This window comes from Heterocephalus glaber, unplaced genomic scaffold (genome assembly GCF_053883595.1).
Source record: "Heterocephalus glaber isolate CG9 unplaced genomic scaffold, H.glaber_assembly_v1.0 deba00001569, whole genome shotgun sequence".
Lineage (NCBI taxonomy): Eukaryota > Metazoa > Chordata > Mammalia > Rodentia > Bathyergidae > Heterocephalus > Heterocephalus glaber.
Genome location: NW_028258354.1, coordinates 11816238 through 11834058, shown reverse-complemented (window position 1 = coordinate 11834058; position 17821 = coordinate 11816238). Strand labels below are relative to the sequence as shown.

The following is a 17821-nucleotide window of genomic DNA, read 5'->3' as shown; positions in this document are numbered from 1 at the left end:
TTTAATTGTACCTTTGGATTCACATACACACTTGTGAAGTAATGAGTAAAATTCACATAACTGCTAAAGAATACCTGGTACTGAGTGTGACAGTCTAGTTACCAAGAGTCAATCATGCAAATAAAAACTATAAAGATCAAATTGATTTCATTAATAATATTAAAATTTACAACACTCACATTTATCATTGTAAATGATGGCAATAGTGTGGATAATCTAAAGCTGTAGATAATCCCAAAAGTCTTTATGATGACTTATATTTGATTGTAAGATTTTGTGGTCAGCAAGATTTAGCTAAAGGAAAATTAAAATTAGTATACTTTGCATTCCCAGAACAGACATCTAGCCAACAAGGACAGATGGTCTGGAATTAGAACTCAGTTGTACATAATTGAAAGATAATTTAAAAATTAAATTAAATAATATTTGTAAACTGCTTTGCAGAGTGCAGGCATACAGGACAGGCTCAACAGTTATTTTTCATCATATCCTTTTCTTTTCTTCCCTTACCAATTTGGCAAAAGCAATGTTTTTTAACTGGTTTCCTCAAGTTGCTTTTTGGGTCACAGAAATAAGCAAACATTTGATTTGAATCCAATTTTAGTCTTCATTTAATTAAAACTATACCTTACCTCTTCAGTTGTTTATATGTATTGTTCCTGGTTGATTAGAATAAACTGCAATTCCCCTGATAGCAAGAATATGACATTTAATTAAATCAGCAGCATGCCAGAACATTTGTCCTGCTGAGGTTTTATGTTGTTCTTCAGTAAATCCAAGCTCTTACTGTATTTTATGTTCTAGCCTATTAGTGTACAGTTTTATGAATTTAAAGATGCTTTGCATAATCATTTTCTCAGTATTCTTCTGAGGGCTCAGATTTTCTGATAATTAAAAATAATTGTAATTAATACTTAATTAAAATCACTAACTATTTCTGTAAATGGGGAGAAAAGTATTTTTTAAAGATCCCTTTAAATCTTGTCTATATAGAAAATGCTCCTGGACTTATTATAGGCTCAGGTCCTAATAATCCCTTCGTTAAGTTGAGAACATTACTAGTTGAAAATGCTTTTGATTCATCCAGCCTAACAAAATGCGCAGAACATTTACATTTGCCTTAAATTGTGTAAAATAATATAACGCAAAACCTAACTAATAAAGTGTTGAAGAGCTCATGTGCTTTATTGAATATTATACTGAAAGTGAGAAAGAATGGTAGTATGGGCATGCTTTCACATTATTGTTTAAGCAAAAAAATTATAAGCTGAATCTTCATAAATGAGGGACTATCTACTTTTTGTTGACAGCTTTAGGTAATGAACATTTAGGATATAGTAACAAGGTAAAAATATTATCAATAATGAATATGGCATTAGATACTAGATCTCATTGTACAAATTCAAAAAAGGATCTGAACCTACTTCTACACATCATAAGTTTTTCTATCTCTGAGAATATAAGGAAGTCTGTCTTCATAATGATAAAATATCAATTTGTGGAAATTTGTGTGTTATACAACCAGGATTACTAGTCTCCAGAAGCAGTCTTACAGAATGTCTTAGTGTCTCTGCCTTCACAATAACTTTACCCTCATATATGTGAATAATGTCACGATTGCAACTTGCCAATGCAATTTCATTTTGTGAAATGAGAACAGTAAGCAGGCAAACAGCACAACTGTGGTAACACAAAGTAAAATTAAATTGATCTTTAGTTTCTTAATAGTAGTATTTTGAATGTGCTTTGAATTGTTTTCACTCTCCAAGTTTCATTTGGGTTGCTGATGTCTTTGTTTAATAGCTATTTATATGGCAGAACATCTATTTCCATCAGCCTAATCTGTTGATGGTAATCTGAGAGTAATACTTTCTTTTCCCATGCCACCTATACAATAAAAATAAAGCAGAAATTATTTCATAACTTCTCCAAAAATCACATTGTTTTTGCATTTCACAAAAAGAAAACATTTCTACTTATTGCAGATTATCCCTCTTGCTATGCAGAATTTAAACAGCGCAGTGATCACCCTCTATCTGGAAACTGTCTATACAGAAGGAAAGGAACTGGCTATGATTTGGGAGTCACTTATATAAAAGTCACTTATATAGAAGTCACTTATAGAAATAACTATTTTTGGGCTGGGGAATTAGCTCAGTGGTTCCGCCACCTGCCTCGCAAGCACAAGGACCCGAGTTCGATCCCCAGTACCAAAAAAAAAAAAAAAGAAATAACTATTTTATGGTATTTTTATATCATTAGAATTCTAATGTTTTGTTGGAATCATTGTTTTTGTATTACTCAAAAAAATACTTGCAAGAATAACTTGTAATATTTTATGCTACAATGAAAAATTGAGAAAAATTATAACTTAAATTTTATATTTCTCTCTCTCTTTCCTATATTCAGCTGTACAAGGATCAAGTGTTATTTTCCGAACAGTGGAGGTCACATTACATAAAGAAGGGAATACCTTTGGTTTTGTAATACGAGGTAGGTGATGGTTATAAAATACGAACCATTAGAAACTCTTGGAGAATATGTCAATAAAATATCGAGACTAAAAGAAGAACATCATCCTTTAAAAACGGATATTTCAGGCTGGGGATTTAGCTCAGTGGCACCTCGCCTGCCTTGCAAGCACAAGGTCCTGAGTTTGATCCCTGGTACCAAAAAAAACAAAAACAAAAAACCCTGATATTTCCATTACATAAAATCACCTTTTGATATTTCCATCTACTCTTCTTTATATAAACAAAACAAAGAATGGGAATCAACACAGAAAAAGAACAATCTGCTTTATTTTTAGCCCACTAGTACAAAGCAAGCAACTATAGTTTGTAAAACTTGTCAATTTGCAGTACTCTTACTAATTTGTTACTTTTCAGCATGTCTTTTGCCTTTGCTTTTTCTATATCACTGAATCAAAAATGTTGATGAATATGACTTTATTTGATTTAATACAGAAGGATTAAGCGACTTTGTTTAAATTAATTTCTCCTGAAATACATTTTGTTATTTCAGCTTCTAAAAGTGGATCAAAGATAATCTAATCCCTCAGGTACCTATGTGAATCAGCTCAAAACATCTTATTGCAGCATGGCACTGATAATAAAAATTTCAAGGCATTCTACCTTGTCTACAAGACCATTAATTCCGAGCTGTGATTCTGGCTTTTCTTATTTGGTTTTTCTTATTAGAAATTTTATCTCTGCAAGACTATGCCTGCATAACAACTCTGGATTACTGGTATGACAATGAGATTTAATAGGGATCTGTATAAGCATTGGGAATTTTTCAACATTACACATTTTTTAATTTTAACTGTAAAATTTTGTATTTCATCAGAAATGTCTATCTAAATTATTAAAACATTAACATTAACTAAGCACCTCAATGAATATGTATACCTCAAAGAAACATCTTAATAAATATACATGCACTGAGGATTAAAAGAGATGTGTTCACTTGTACAAAGTTGTCATAAGTGACCAAGCTTTAAAAAAAAACTACACAGATGATTAAATAGTGTATAGTTTCTCTCATATGAGAAACCTAATATGTAAATTGAAAAGCAAATTAAAGATAGATGATGAGAAACAAAGAGACAGACTTTGTGCAGATGGGAAGGAGATCTGGAGATTCGGGGGGTATGGGGGGAAGAGAGGGAAGGGAAAAGAAAGGATCAAGATGCAATTTGTATAAGTATCAATTCCCTATGATGAATGTGTCAATTATGTATCACAAACATGTGCTAATAAAATAAATAAACGTTAGGTTCCAATCTGGACCACTTGTTTACCAGATCAATCCATCAAATACTTATTAGCACACATCAACATGTCAGCATAGGAATAAGTGCTGTGGAGTCATAAGATTTCTATCTACAGGGAATTACGATCCAGCAAATTTAAGGTAGAAGTTGATAAAGTGCCCAAGTGTGACATAGAAAGGATGAAAAGCTAGGTACTCATTATGTGTTTTAGACCGGTAGTTAATTACATTTTTCTGGCCATGGCCTATTTTTAAGAAGAGCACAGAGGAGATAGATCTTTTGCAAAAGAGAAGGAGACCAAGAAATGGAAGGAGGGGAGTGGGAGGGAAAGGAAAGAGGATGAAAGAAAGAATAAAGGTGTGTTATGTACACGTACCAACTCCCCACAAGGAATGTAACCATTATGTACTATAAACACATACTAATTTTAAAAAATAATTTAAAAAGAGGAACAATGATTCCAAAATCATTGACTGTAACCATTCCCAAAACTCTATGTAAAAAAAATAGATAAATGTAGTGAAAACTCACAGTACAAATAATTTAGATTGAAATGGTAATACAATTCTGTTTCTGCAATGTAGGTCCAAAGAGAAGTGCTCTTCCGTAACACATGTAGAGTCTTAATTATTGAAAAGCTGCCACAAAAAATTTAAATGTTGTCATAAATATTCATCACTACTTACTGTATGGCTAATAACAAACAAATTGTTAGTGAAGCAGCTAAATCAATACCAATTTATCATTAAATAGTAAAAAGAACAAAAACAATTATTGCTACAACTACCACAACACAACTGATGATGTGATATTACCAAAATGTACCTCCCACAAATTGCAAGAATTGCAAACATCTGTGTGCACATATAGGAATTTTTAATATGAGCCTGGAATATGGGTGGCGCTTAGTAAGTGAATGAATAAATGACTTGTTTCCTAGATTTGTGTGAACATCAGACTTACAGCATCACTGACTTTAAAACCTCAGCAATAATGTAACGATTTTAGTTCATGAGTACCACAATGTTGTAAGCTTTGATAATATTCTTAATTCACTGCATACTTTTAAGTTTTCTGAATTTTCCGTGATTTCTCAAAGAAGATTTGTTTCTTTGAATCAGTTTGGAGACCATCTCTAGATTCTTCCCTACCAATGATTCCTTAAGAATCACTGGATATCTGCCCCAACAGCCCTGTGGCCCCTCCTCTCCTAGGTACGCACCTGAGTTCGCCGCGCCGGCCTCTAGGCCTAGGAAATCCAGGACCCGACCTTGTGAGCAGGCGGGTAGCCGCAGGTGTCCAGCAGTCCGAGAGGCCGCAGGTCTCAAGGTCCAGCGCCAGGGCTGCTGCGACCTGACCCAGATAGCGGAGGCCCTGGGGGAGGAGCCCACAGCCACTCCCGCGGCCAGGACTGGTGCAAGGGTGCTTTTCTCACAAAAATTGTATTCCTGTCATTATAATTAAGACACATACATGGACTCTGGTTCATAGAAGTGAATCTAGGAAAAAGAAAAAGTGAAATCCATCACTGGAATGATTTTAGAAGAAAGCCCACCTCATAAAGTAAGACGGCTTACAGAGGAGAAAGACCCAAGTGTTGTGGAACAAAGAATTGCATGGAAGCAGAGAAAGGAGAAACGAAGTTTCTGAAAATAAATGGAAAATTTGACTTCACATTGGAAACTTAAATTTCCCCTAAAGCCAGTCCTGTTTATCAAACTAACTTTTCTCATCAGAATTTACTATCTAGTGTTTGGAATTTTTTCTAAATATATGTATACAGTACTTTAAAATGTCTTAGTGTTTCTAGTTTTGCTTTGTAAGGTCTATTAAATCTTTTAGATAGTATTTATCATTAAGCTGGCACACTAAAAAATGGGGTATTTACATGCATATAAACCAACTGGATTGCTTGCTGATCATGTAGATCCTTTGCCCACCAAACATTTGGATTTTTAGTTTTGAGATGGGACCCAAGAATTTCCAGCTCAAAGACTATCCTGAGTCGATATTATACACATCACCCCTTGAGATACATTGCTTGCAGTTTGTTGGTGATCTACTGATGAATTTCTAAAGTAAAGAGATGAGGTGGCATCATCTAGAGCAGTGATGGTGAACCTTTTAGAGACCAAGTACCAAACTAACCCCAAACCTCCTTATTTATTGGAAAGTCCCAACACTGCCCTTAAAAACCAAATACTGAGGTTTTAGTTTAGAAAAAACAACTCTACATTAACATCTTTTGTCTTAAAAGAAATACACAGTAATATACGTGCCATACGTTCATCACTATGGATCTAGAGGAACCACTCTTGAATCTGTTCTTCATTCATTCATATTTAGCTTTTTTTATGTGAAAAGGGATTAAAATGTGCTGAAAGGAATAAAATTCTTGTTTTGAAACTCTGAAAAGAAAAAAAAAAGAATCACTGGGTATTCAGAATGAGAAGATACTTTGGGTAAATATCAGCATGGCCAGTAAGACATTTTGGCGTACATAGAATTTGAGCTAAATTTAGGTCGATGGAGCACATAATACTAAGAAAATCAGGAAAGAGGAGCAGATATTGCTAATGGAATATGTCCATTTAGTACTGGAAAGTTTATTCTTTTAATCTGTTAAAATGGAATTTTGAGTGTTAAAATAAACTTTTACCTGATGAATGGAATTATATTTCTAATGCTGTAAGTGAGAAGTTGTAAAATCTTGATTCCCAAACAATAGAATATCAGAATGAAGAATGATGCTTTGGCCTAAATCTTGGAGAATTAAATTTCAGTTGGTTCCTTGCCACCAAGCTAAAGGAGATGAATTGGGCTAAGAGGAGGTATACTCTGCCACTAAGTTTGCTTTTCACTTTGGACAAGGAAATTTCAGTCATTCTCAACTGTAAAATTATAATGAGGTCTACTCACTTATTATATGCTACTAAACATACAGTTTGGGTCTGTATAATATCCCTGGCATTGAATTGTTTTCTGGTGCTAGATATTGAACCCAAAGCCTGATGCATGCAAACTATGTACATTACCAATAAGCTACATTGCCAGTTTAGACACTGATATTTTTAAAGCACCTTAGATGATGTTAATATGAATTATTAAGACCAAAGAATATCACTTGTCTCTGAATGGTCTCTATTTTGCTTTGCAGCTTCAAACTTTGAGAACCTAAGTGAATCACACACTAAACTTGCTTTATTATTTAAAATAATGATAGATTTTCACATATTAAGAATCTCACATATTAACATGAACTCATTTATATTGAGTTTATATTTAAACTCAAACCTGTGAATCAAATTTATAGAAAGGTTTTTTGGCTGGCTTCAGCCTCTATCCTTTTATAAATCAGTATTCCAGTAGTTGTAATTAGTTGTTCCTCTTGCCATACCAGTTGCTAAATGTTTTATATGTCATATGATGGCAGCTATCTTTGTTGAGATGTGGAGATTGATGATTTCAAAATGTACTCTATATGAAGTGAAATCTTTAAGGCTATTATATGCCAGAAGTAAATTTTACCCATTTCCTTACATACATCAACAAATGTACTGCAGTTTCTCAGCTGGCATACTCTAGGTGATGTTTTTAAATGGCAACAATGAAAGTGTTATGAAGCCGCATTCCTTTTATTTGCTAGGAGGAGCACATGATGACAGAAATAAATCTCGTCCAGTTGTGATAACATGTGTTCGTCCTGGAGGGCCTGCTGACAGGTAAGCATCATCTTTCTGTGTCACACTCCAAAACAGATTAAATAGAGCTGGTGACTTTGGCATAGAAATCAATTTAGTAGTAAAAGGTAAATATTAAAATATATTACGGTATGAAAACTAAAATTTGGGGCTGTAAAGTTTAAATAATATGAGGTTTTTCCCCAGATTCTACACTCTATCTTTGGCAAATAATTTACTTCTGAGTTCAATTTTCCTCCATTGTAGACCTAGACAATAATACTTGCCTTTTAGCGTTTGTTCACTTTTATCAAAGGTTGGAGGAAGGCACTTATGAAAGGAAGCTGACTCAAGGCAGACGCTTGAAGTGCATCCTCTCCAACTGCTAAGTTCCCAGCATAGGAAGACAGGTGGTAGGTGTTCTGATTCTTACTGCTATTAGCATCCCAATCACTATTAGTATTAGCTGTTGATGATGGCTTTGTATATCAGAATGGAAATGACTTTTATTAAAATGGAAGGAATTTATCAGAGTTTTCACTTCCTTTCATTTCTTTTTTGAAAATATGAATATGTGAGTTACAAACACTTTCAGCTTTCCTAACATAAATTGGTTCCAAGGTAAACTCACATTTTAACTTTCTCTGAAGATACATCTCTCTATGCAGCATATTACTTTATCAAAGAAAAATTCAACTCCTTAATTATGATGGAATACAACTTCTGCCCTTAGGTATTTTTGAATGGTGGGAGGAAAATGTACTGGTTAAACTTTTTCTGTTTCACACCAGGATATATTTTAAACCTTTTTAAAGAGAGAGAAATAATAATAGCAAATAATATTTACTGAATGTGTACTATGTGCCAGAAACTATACTACTTAGCCAGCATTATTTCATTTTAGCTTTACATGCACCCTGTAAATAAGGTTTTTTATATTGTCTCACACATGACAAAACAAGGGACTAGAACAACTAAGTCACTTAGTATTAGCTATTAAGTAGGACCAGGATACAAAACTTCAGGTTTATTTTCCTCCAAAGTTTATACTGTTAGATCACTTCTAGGAAAGAACATGGAGGCACTGGTTCTCACCTGTGCTCAAGTTTATTTGCCTTTGCAAAGGATAACCCAGAGTCAAAAACTTCAAGGAAAATCTTGCCTTTCCTCTGTCATGCTTCTCTTAAGAATTAGTCTTTCTGATGAAAATAAAAATATGTCACTTTCATATTAACATTTAGGGTTAGGATTCACAGGAATGTCAGAAATAGAGTATGAGTTTAAGAGTAATGTATTATCAGATTAATTAAATTAGAATTTGATAAAATTTTAGAGTCAAAATACTTAGTTAATTGACTAAAATATGTTCATTTAAGGTATCACTTGCATTCTCTTCAGATCCTAAATTTGTAAGCCTCCATGCAGGGACACTGGAATCTGAAAGGCCCCCTGACCCCACCTCCATGGTGTCCCTAATGTCCTGAGTCTTCATTTCCCAGTGCCTTCAGACTCTGTGGTCACAGCAGGGACAATACTGTTTGCCTGCTTCTCCCAAGGATTATGAGACTGAATCAACTTAATGATTGCTAAGTGGCCTTATAAATCAGTAGAGAAATTTATAGACTGGGGAAATTTCTCACCAGCACTACATATTTTGCTTCGGTTCACTGGTAATAGAGTGAAATTAGAAAGCTTTTCTGCCCACCTGGCTTTGGAAAAACAAGTGTTTTTTCCTGGGCTCCAATAGATCAATTTTAACTTTCAGATAAAAACCTAGAAAGGGGAAAATGTGCCTTTCTCACTTTTGTACTCAAAGAGTTAATTGTGGATAACTAGGTTATTTGTTAATATGTAGTTATTTTCTCACTACTGATATTTGCATTATGGCATTTTTCTGTTCAGGATTACCCTTTATGCTCTTGCTCTTGTACTTGATGCTTAAGAAGAATACAAATGGGATGGATGGAAGAATGTGTGTAAGAATGACTGGCTAAATGACTATTAACGCTAAGCCTCATTATGATAAATTAATAATGACTTCCTTTATTCTCCCTTTAGAGAGGGTACAATCAAACCTGGTGACAGGTTACTCAGTGTGGATGGAATTCGGCTCCTTGGAACCACACATGCTGAAGCCATGAGTATTCTTAAACAATGTGGACAAGAAGCAACGCTGCTGATAGAATATGATGTCTCAATCATGGGTATGTTGGAGTCCTGGGGGTGTGATCTGTTTGGCTCCAGTCATACCACTGTTCATCCCTGATAAACCACTTTGAATTAAGTATGCATTTTTCTGCCCTCCTGTAGCAGACAAAATCTCATCAATACTATATCATTCCATTCTGTTTGAGTTCAGGAAGAGGTGAGTGGTACTTTTCAACAGTGTGGAGTTCTCATGTCGATAAATTCTATTATAAAGTCTTATTCTGGCAGAGTATTTCACCTAGCAATCAGCTTCTCTGTATGGATTACTCTTTGGTGGCAAAGTATTTTTCCCCTGCAAATCTCAAAAATACTGTTATTAACCTAAAGACTGCTACTTTTTCTTTTACTACAATGGAGACTGGCAGGAGAAGGAGATTTTTTTTCCTTCTTGTAATTTCACAGTACAAAGTCAGGTAATAAGAATTAGTAGAAATGACCATTTGGGGCCAGGGATTTAGCTCAGTGGTTTCACCACCTGCTGCGCAAGTGCAAGGACCCAAGTTCGATCCCTGGTACCAAAAGAAAAAAAAAAAATGACCATTTATTTCAGCATCAGACTTACACAGAGCATTCATAGTGCTATTGGTTAAAATTAAAAGATAAGTGCAGCAGTTTTTCTTTAAAATTGATTGTAATAGAAAGTAACTATTTCTACACTCATACCTCTAAAAAAAAACTCACAAGACGTTCTCTCATTTGGCTTTTAAATGTTTGAAGAGCCAACGTTTTCTATAATGTTGTAAAAGGCAGAACATTATGAAAGAATGGATTGGAACTAGAAATTTAACTTTAAATCATGTTGAAAGTACTCCTTACAATTATCAGGCTTGATTGTGTGATCTAGCTTTGGCACCCAGTTTTATGTGATAAAATGTAGCAGGAAAAAAAAAGAGATTAATTCTACAACTACAAACCTGTTTATTTCCTACTCCTTCTGATTCATGTATGACAGTCATTTGAGAGGACTCTTAATCAATTTTCTAACTTGAAATGTCTTAGAGAGGTATGCGGTTTCCTAATAAGTTTAAAGTATGAGGTGTAGGGGGTTTTAGCATGACAGATTGTATGATATGATCTTGACATGAAAACTCACCAATGCATATTTCCTCTTTTACTTTCCTCCTTTCTTTTGTTCTGACCCCTTTCTTCTTTACCTCCTTCCCTCCTTTCTTTCTCTAGTTCTTTTTATGTGGTATTTGAATTAGATTTTGGTAGATGATTTGGGTCATTTTCAACTTTACTGACTCCCGTCTACTGATGTGAGCCATGCAACTTCATTTGAACCACTGAGCCTTATTTGTCAAATGGGGACTAGCAATGCCTATTTTAAAAGGCAACGATGCAAGTAACACAAAAACATACAACTAAGATTTTTAAAGATGAGACAAATGGATTATTAACTTAAAAAATTCAAACAGATGTTTGATATATTTAACTCATTCAGTTTAAAGCATTTATTAAGCTAAATGGGAAGTACCAAAAAAGACCTGGTCCTTGCCCGCATGAGAACTGCATCTATGGGAAGAAGAGACAGTAAACATTACCAAATACTCATGAAGTGTGATGATTACCATAAAGCACATGGGCAGGATTCTGTAATAGGGAATAAGGGCAGACATAAGTAAAGATTAACAGGTGCTTTAGTAGGTTAATCAGTGAATAGATGAGAGGTTAGAAACCAAAAGCTTAGAGGATCCAGCTTGGAGGCTGAAGACAACAATTGTCTGTAGGACCTGAGCCAGAGAGACAAGGGCTTCCCCACTGGGATGGATGACATTCCAGAGGAAGCACACCATGTTTCTACATTACCAGGTTTAGGAGGGGATGGGGATGACCCACATGCCTGCCTTCTTCTCAACCCACACTCACATTCTGAATTATATCTGCCAACTTCACACCCTAGAGTTTCTAGCCAGCCCCCTTAATGGAAGGGAAAGACAGGAACTCATTCAGTTCCTAAAGATTGTTGGATATAGGATAAGTATACAAAATTAGTTGCTTTTCTATGTCTATTAAAAATAGAAAGTTAACATTTTAAAATACATTTATAATAATAGAATCATAACATTCCTCTAAAGCAGTGATGGCAAACATTTTAGAGCTTTCAATGACACAAACAGCCCATTGTGGCATTCGTGCCATAGGCTTGCCACCACTGCTTTAAGGAATAAATCTAACAAGAGTTGTATGAATCTATTATAGATAATACAGATATGTATGCATATACATGTACATATAAAGGAATACTCAAATATCTGAAGACATATTATGTTTTTAGATGTGAAATATTATTATATAAAAGATGTCATTTGTCTCAAACATATCCATAAATTCAAATTTATTTGAACTCTTAAGGAAAGATCTTTGGAGTTACTGGAATATAAGATGTTTCTAAAATGCGTATGGATTTAGAAAATAGAGAAGAGGAAAACAGCCAAAATGTTATTGAAACAATATGAAGGACAAGCATCTTTTCCTATCCAATATTAAAATTCATTCTAAAATTGTCTCTTCAAGTCCAAGAATATTAACATGACAGAATAAAGGGACAAATAGACAAAGATAGAATGCCTAGCAGCAGACCACTGCAAATATGCAAACAGGACAATTAGCCTCATTGTAAAAAATGAAATCCTCTCCAAATCACACCCCAAAATAAATTTTGTATTTACTTAACCATTTCTCAATATATTGCAATCATAAATAATTATGATTTTTTTACTCAAATCTTCGTGTTTCATATTACCAGTGTTTAAAGTGTACATTATAGAAGTTTTCAACATTGAATATTATAATTTTAATATGTCAGATTTGATAGGAGAAAATTGCTTTAGATTTGATTTTTTTAAATTTCTAATATAGGTGAATAATACTAGCCATGTAAGTACTAACACTTTTATTTTCTACTGTTTATGTGTTACTTATTGAAGTGCTTTTAGTTTTTTGCTTATATCGATTTTTTATATTATGGAATTTATGCCTCAGTTTTTATAAAGACTACCCTCAGTAGTTCATTTCGCCTCAAAATTATGTATAGACTTATGTATAGACAGATATCCTTCTGTCACTTTTAGAGCTAAACAGATGTGAATTTTTCAAAAGAAAACTTTATATCCTGGCTTCGGGCTGAAATTCAATGCAATAGGAGTTCTGTCTCTCAGATTTTCTTGCCTGAGAAAGAACTTTCTTCTGTCATGGCAAGATGATCCTAGCAGGCACAGGTCTACATTATCTTGATAGTTTATGATGACAGAGAGAGAAACAAGACTGAATCTCCCTCACAGATTCTCAGTGACTTCACTTGGAGCAAATGCTGACCACTACTACATTAATCATTATGTCTGGAGATATGGTGCATTTTCCACACCCATGAGGGATGCCGCAAGAATGTACATTGATTATGTCCAACATAATGAGACAGAGAAATAACAATTCCCCAAAATACATGATGTTAGGTAGACAGAAAATAATAGGTGTCCACTTTAGGACTTAATTAGTTATTGAATATTGTATTTCTCCTAATATAATTTCCTTTGCAGAGTTTCCTTTACTTCACATCTTCACTAGTATTTGCTATTCTCTGTCCATTTCATTCTAAGCATCCTGATGGGTATGTAGTAGGATCTTATTAAAAGTTCATCATACATTTCATAGATAAATAGAATATGGAACACCTTTTCATTTGCTGGTGGGAGATGCTCATGACTTTTATTTTACTTTCAATAACTTTATTTATTTATATGCTATTACAAGTACACATTTTTCCTAGGAAGTATTGTGTGTTTTGTGTGGATGTGTGTGTGCGTGGACAACATAAATACCAATATGTCAACTCTGGAATCAGATATTGTTAAAATAAATTTCAGATAATAAATTGTTACAATTTCATTGATCTGTTTAAGAAAGCTGTTAAGACTACCAATTTCACTAACATTGATTTAGTCTTTGTTAACATTTTAAGAAAATAAGGAAGACTGGGAAGTACAGGTTTGAGTTAAAAATCAGGGTTCAGCTTTGAATATATAAAGTTTGAGATGTCTATCAATCACCCAGTTGGAGCTGTGAGTGGCGGTTGGGTATTTTAGCCTGGAGGTCAGTACAGAAGTTAGGGCATCATCGCAGAGATGCCCCTTAAAACCATGAGACAGGGTGAAGCACCTCAGGAGAATGACAGAGTAGAAGGAGTCCCCAAGACTGAGCTTTGGGGTCGTCCAATAGCTTAACATCAGGAAGGTGAAGAAGAACCCATAAAATAAATTAAGGAGGACCATTAATGTTGGAGACTGTGAACTAAGGCAGATGTGGAGTTATGGAGGCCAAATCTCTCCTGTATAAAATGATGTTAATTACACTACCACACTCACAAATTACTCCATTAAGCAAAATGTTTAATGTGTATGTGGTGCTTGCACATTAGTGTGTTCAATAACATGAACGAATATTTATTGTATTTTATTTTATTTTCGGTACCAGGGATCAAACTTGGGACCTTGCGCTTGCGAGGCAGGCGCCGGAACCACTGAGCTAAATCCCCAGCCCCATGAACAAATATTTTAAATGTTTACAGAGGCAAAGCTCCACTTTAATATTGTTGATATGTACTATCAAATGATTCCAACAGCCCTGAGAGTTCTATTGTTGAAAAAGTAACATAAAATACACAAAAAACATGACCCTCTAATGAGCAAAAGTCCTGAAAAAAATCACTATAATAGGATTTAGTGTTTTTTGAAGGCAAAGAGTTTTGAATTTTGGTTCTCTGTTGACTTGGACAAATTATTTAACCTCTCCAAGCTTCAGCTTTGCCATCTCTAAAATAGGGAAAACTGCACTTCTTCAAAGGATCAATGAAAGGATTAAGGGAGTAAATATATGTAAAGTCCTCATAATACCTAAACTGTGATTAAGTAAGAGGAAATTAAAGTTGGCTATTTCCACACTCCACTTCCCTAAAGTGAATGTCAGGTCACCTGTTATCCTGGATTAAGATACAGCTAATACTTTATTCTATAACATTGAATCTTGGCTAGAAAAAAAATATTTGGGAAATGATATGTTCTGCATCAGTTTATTTACCAAATTTCATCAGAATATATATTTTACTTAAACCTTTGCTCCAAACCTATTTCTAATAATGTATATTAAATTGAATTCTTGAGTCTTTGGTGGAGTAACACACAGCTCTCTCATGAGCATTGTTCTGGTCATCAGTCCTTAGGGTAGTGTTACTGAGTCAAAAGGTACAGGAGATTGCACTAAATCTGTATGGACTTTTAATTTGCTATGGATTTTTTAAAATTACATGATTCTCTAACAGTTCTTCATTTTATAAGTCTCTTCCCTGGTAAGAGCCAAAGAAGGCATTCAGTAGACATGGAACTCTTATTAGCTCGATTAAACATGGCTCACTGTTGTGTAATTTAAGTGAGATTTCTTACTAATAAACAGTTAATGACTACAGTGATATTAGTTGAACTCAAGTGTAACGAACAAATTACTGTTCTTGATAATAAAAACAGAAAGTTAACAAAAATGTTTCTCCTAAATATCCCAAGCTTTCCTGTTGTCCTGCCCAATGTATAGTATTGTCATGAAAATATAGTCCTTTCAAAAATGGACTACACATTCATAAGCCCAGGTCAAATTCATCACCTTATTGGTCCTACTTGTATTTGTTCTCAGTTTCTCCCTTTTGAGAGAGAAAGGTGCACTCTGTGTGAAACTTTCTTAGCATCTCTTGAGGGTATTTCCAATTTTTTTTTGCCTAGTTATAGTTGTTTCCATGGTGTCATTAGTTTTCAGTAACCCTGTGGGAACACTAACCAAATAATCTTTATTTGCTTATTTCCATAACACCTAACATGGAGCCTAATGACATACATAGAAGGCTCTTAAAGATGCTTATGGATTGAACAACGTATTCACCCATAGATTAGCTGTTCTTATGACATCATTAAATGAGTGTGTGTAGAAGGTAGCAAAACATTGATATTTATGCTGTAGGTTCAAAATGAAGTTACTTCATGACTTACGATTTTAACTTATATTGCAGAATGGTATCACAAATCTTTAAATCACAACACTGCTTGATCTATCTATGATGTATCTCTGGCTTACCTTTTAACTATCATTTTCTCTGACCATCTTCAAACTTTTTGTTAAGTTCATCTAGACTGTACCAGTATGCAGAAGTAAGGATACTGGAAAACATTAAATGCCCTATAGCATTTATAAAAAGCTAAATTTTTACAAATGCTGAAGGGCATTACATCTTTGCCTAGTTATATGGATACTCTAATTCAAATGCATTAAATCCTGAGGAAATATAAAAACAGTCATCATTTCATCCAGGATGGATTTGAATATTTAAAAAGAGATGATTAACTCCCTTGCAATAAAAATGAGTGTAGGGGTTTTGGCATTGTCACAACTGGATCTCAACTATGCTTTGCATTTTACTTTCTCAGAAAATTTAAGATTAAGCTATGGAGCTCACACCTGGGAATTTTCAGTTACTAGTCCCAAGAGTAAACTAGTCCTACTCATATTTGCATTATTGATATGTTATAAATGATCTCAATAATTGGAAATTGAGTTTCTCAAGGCCTGCTTATTTGTTAATTTTAATTAAAATCGCACTTGTACAGCTGGTAGAATTTCCACTTCTGTATCCTCCATTCAGGTCAGGGAACAGAACATAACTCATTGCCCAAAGCCCCAGTGCCCCTTCCCAATCACTAACCATCTCTGTCCCAAGTGTAACCTTTCTCTTGACTTCCTAAACTTGAACTGCATTTTGCTGAGCATTGAGCTATATATGAGTGGAATCATATGCTATTTTTCTTTGATATCTGGCTTCTTTTAACTAAAATTATATTTTTGAAATGCATGCGTATTATTGCCTTTAGCAATAGTTCATTGTTGTATAGCATTCCATTGTGTAAGTAGATCACAATTTAAGTTATTCCCTGATGATGATCACTTGAATTTTGTCCAGTTTGACACTCTACAAATAATGTTATTACAAATTTTCTAGCAAGTGTTCATTCAAATGAATTCTAGTGGAAATATGCATGTATTGCTGTCAGTTTACACCTAGGAATGGCTAGACCATATTAGCTTTCAGTTACTATAACAAAAACATGAGATAAGTCAAGTTATAAAAAGAAGGCTTACTGCTGCTGAGTTTTGCAGGTTCTAATCCATGATCAATTGGGCCCATTGCTTTTGGGCCTGTGACAAGGTAAAACATTGTGTAGGAGGGTACATGTGCATGAGAGGGCAAAGTTGCTCATTGCATAACCAGGGTGTGAAAAAAAAGAAAAGAAAAAACCGGAGTCCCACAAATCCCTTTCAAGACCACACCTTAGTGACCACAAAACCTCCTGCTTGGCTCCATCCTTTTAAGTTACCACCACAGCTGAGAACTAAGCCTTTACCACATAGACCTTTGAAGGAACATTGCATATACAAAGCTTAGCACAGACCCTGAGTCACTTGTGCACTCAGCATTGATAGAGACCGACAAAGAATTTTTTCAAAGTGGTTATGGCAAATGACACTTCATTGAAGTTCTACTTCCTTTGCATCTTTACCAGTACTTGGTATTTTCAGGCTCTTTCATTCTGATGGGCATGTGGTAATGTCTCCTTATGATTTTAATATATGTTTACCAGATGAATACATGTATTGAACACCTTTCCCTTAAAAGTCATAATTACTCTTTGTGATATGTCTACTTAAGTCTTTTGTTCCATTTTTCTATCAAACTCTAGCATTGTTCTTGGTTTGCATGATTTTTTTATATGTTGCAAATACAAGCACTTTATTAGCTATGCATGTTACAAACTCTACCTTCTGAAAACAAAACAAATGCCTAAATTGGTAGATATAAAATATAACATTCCCAAAACCTTGTTGACTTACATTTGGGAAATTTCCTCAAGAGTTAAACACACAGAAACCTGGAAGAAGGTGTAAAATTTTATCTGGTTTATTTTCCATTGTTCAGGTAAGTGTTGCCTTTGTGTTTTAGAACTCTTAGTATTTCTGATGTGGTAAAGCAAAATACTACAAACTAAGTGGCTTAAAACAGTGCCCATTTATTATCTCATAGCTCTGTAGATCAGAAGTCTGGGCTCTCTGCTTAGGATCTTAT

General features: G+C 34.4%; 1 protein-coding gene across 17 annotated transcripts in view; it reads left to right on the top strand.

Annotated features, from left to right (window-relative positions):
- Window positions 1-17821, top strand: part of Grip1 (glutamate receptor interacting protein 1) — a 661025-nt gene that overhangs the window by 520916 nt on the left and 122288 nt on the right. For all 17 annotated transcript variants that reach the window (XR_015443415.1, XM_087192377.1, XM_087192373.1 and 14 more), the window contains 3 exons: window positions 2410-2493; window positions 7422-7497; window positions 9514-9659. Coding sequence is in view for 16 of the 17 variants with exons in the window: in XM_087192377.1 (XP_087048503.1) it covers window positions 2410-2493; window positions 7422-7497; window positions 9514-9659 (306 nt within the window). In the remaining variant the exon portion in view is untranslated. The remainder of the gene's footprint in view (window positions 1-2409; window positions 2494-7421; window positions 7498-9513; window positions 9660-17821) is intronic.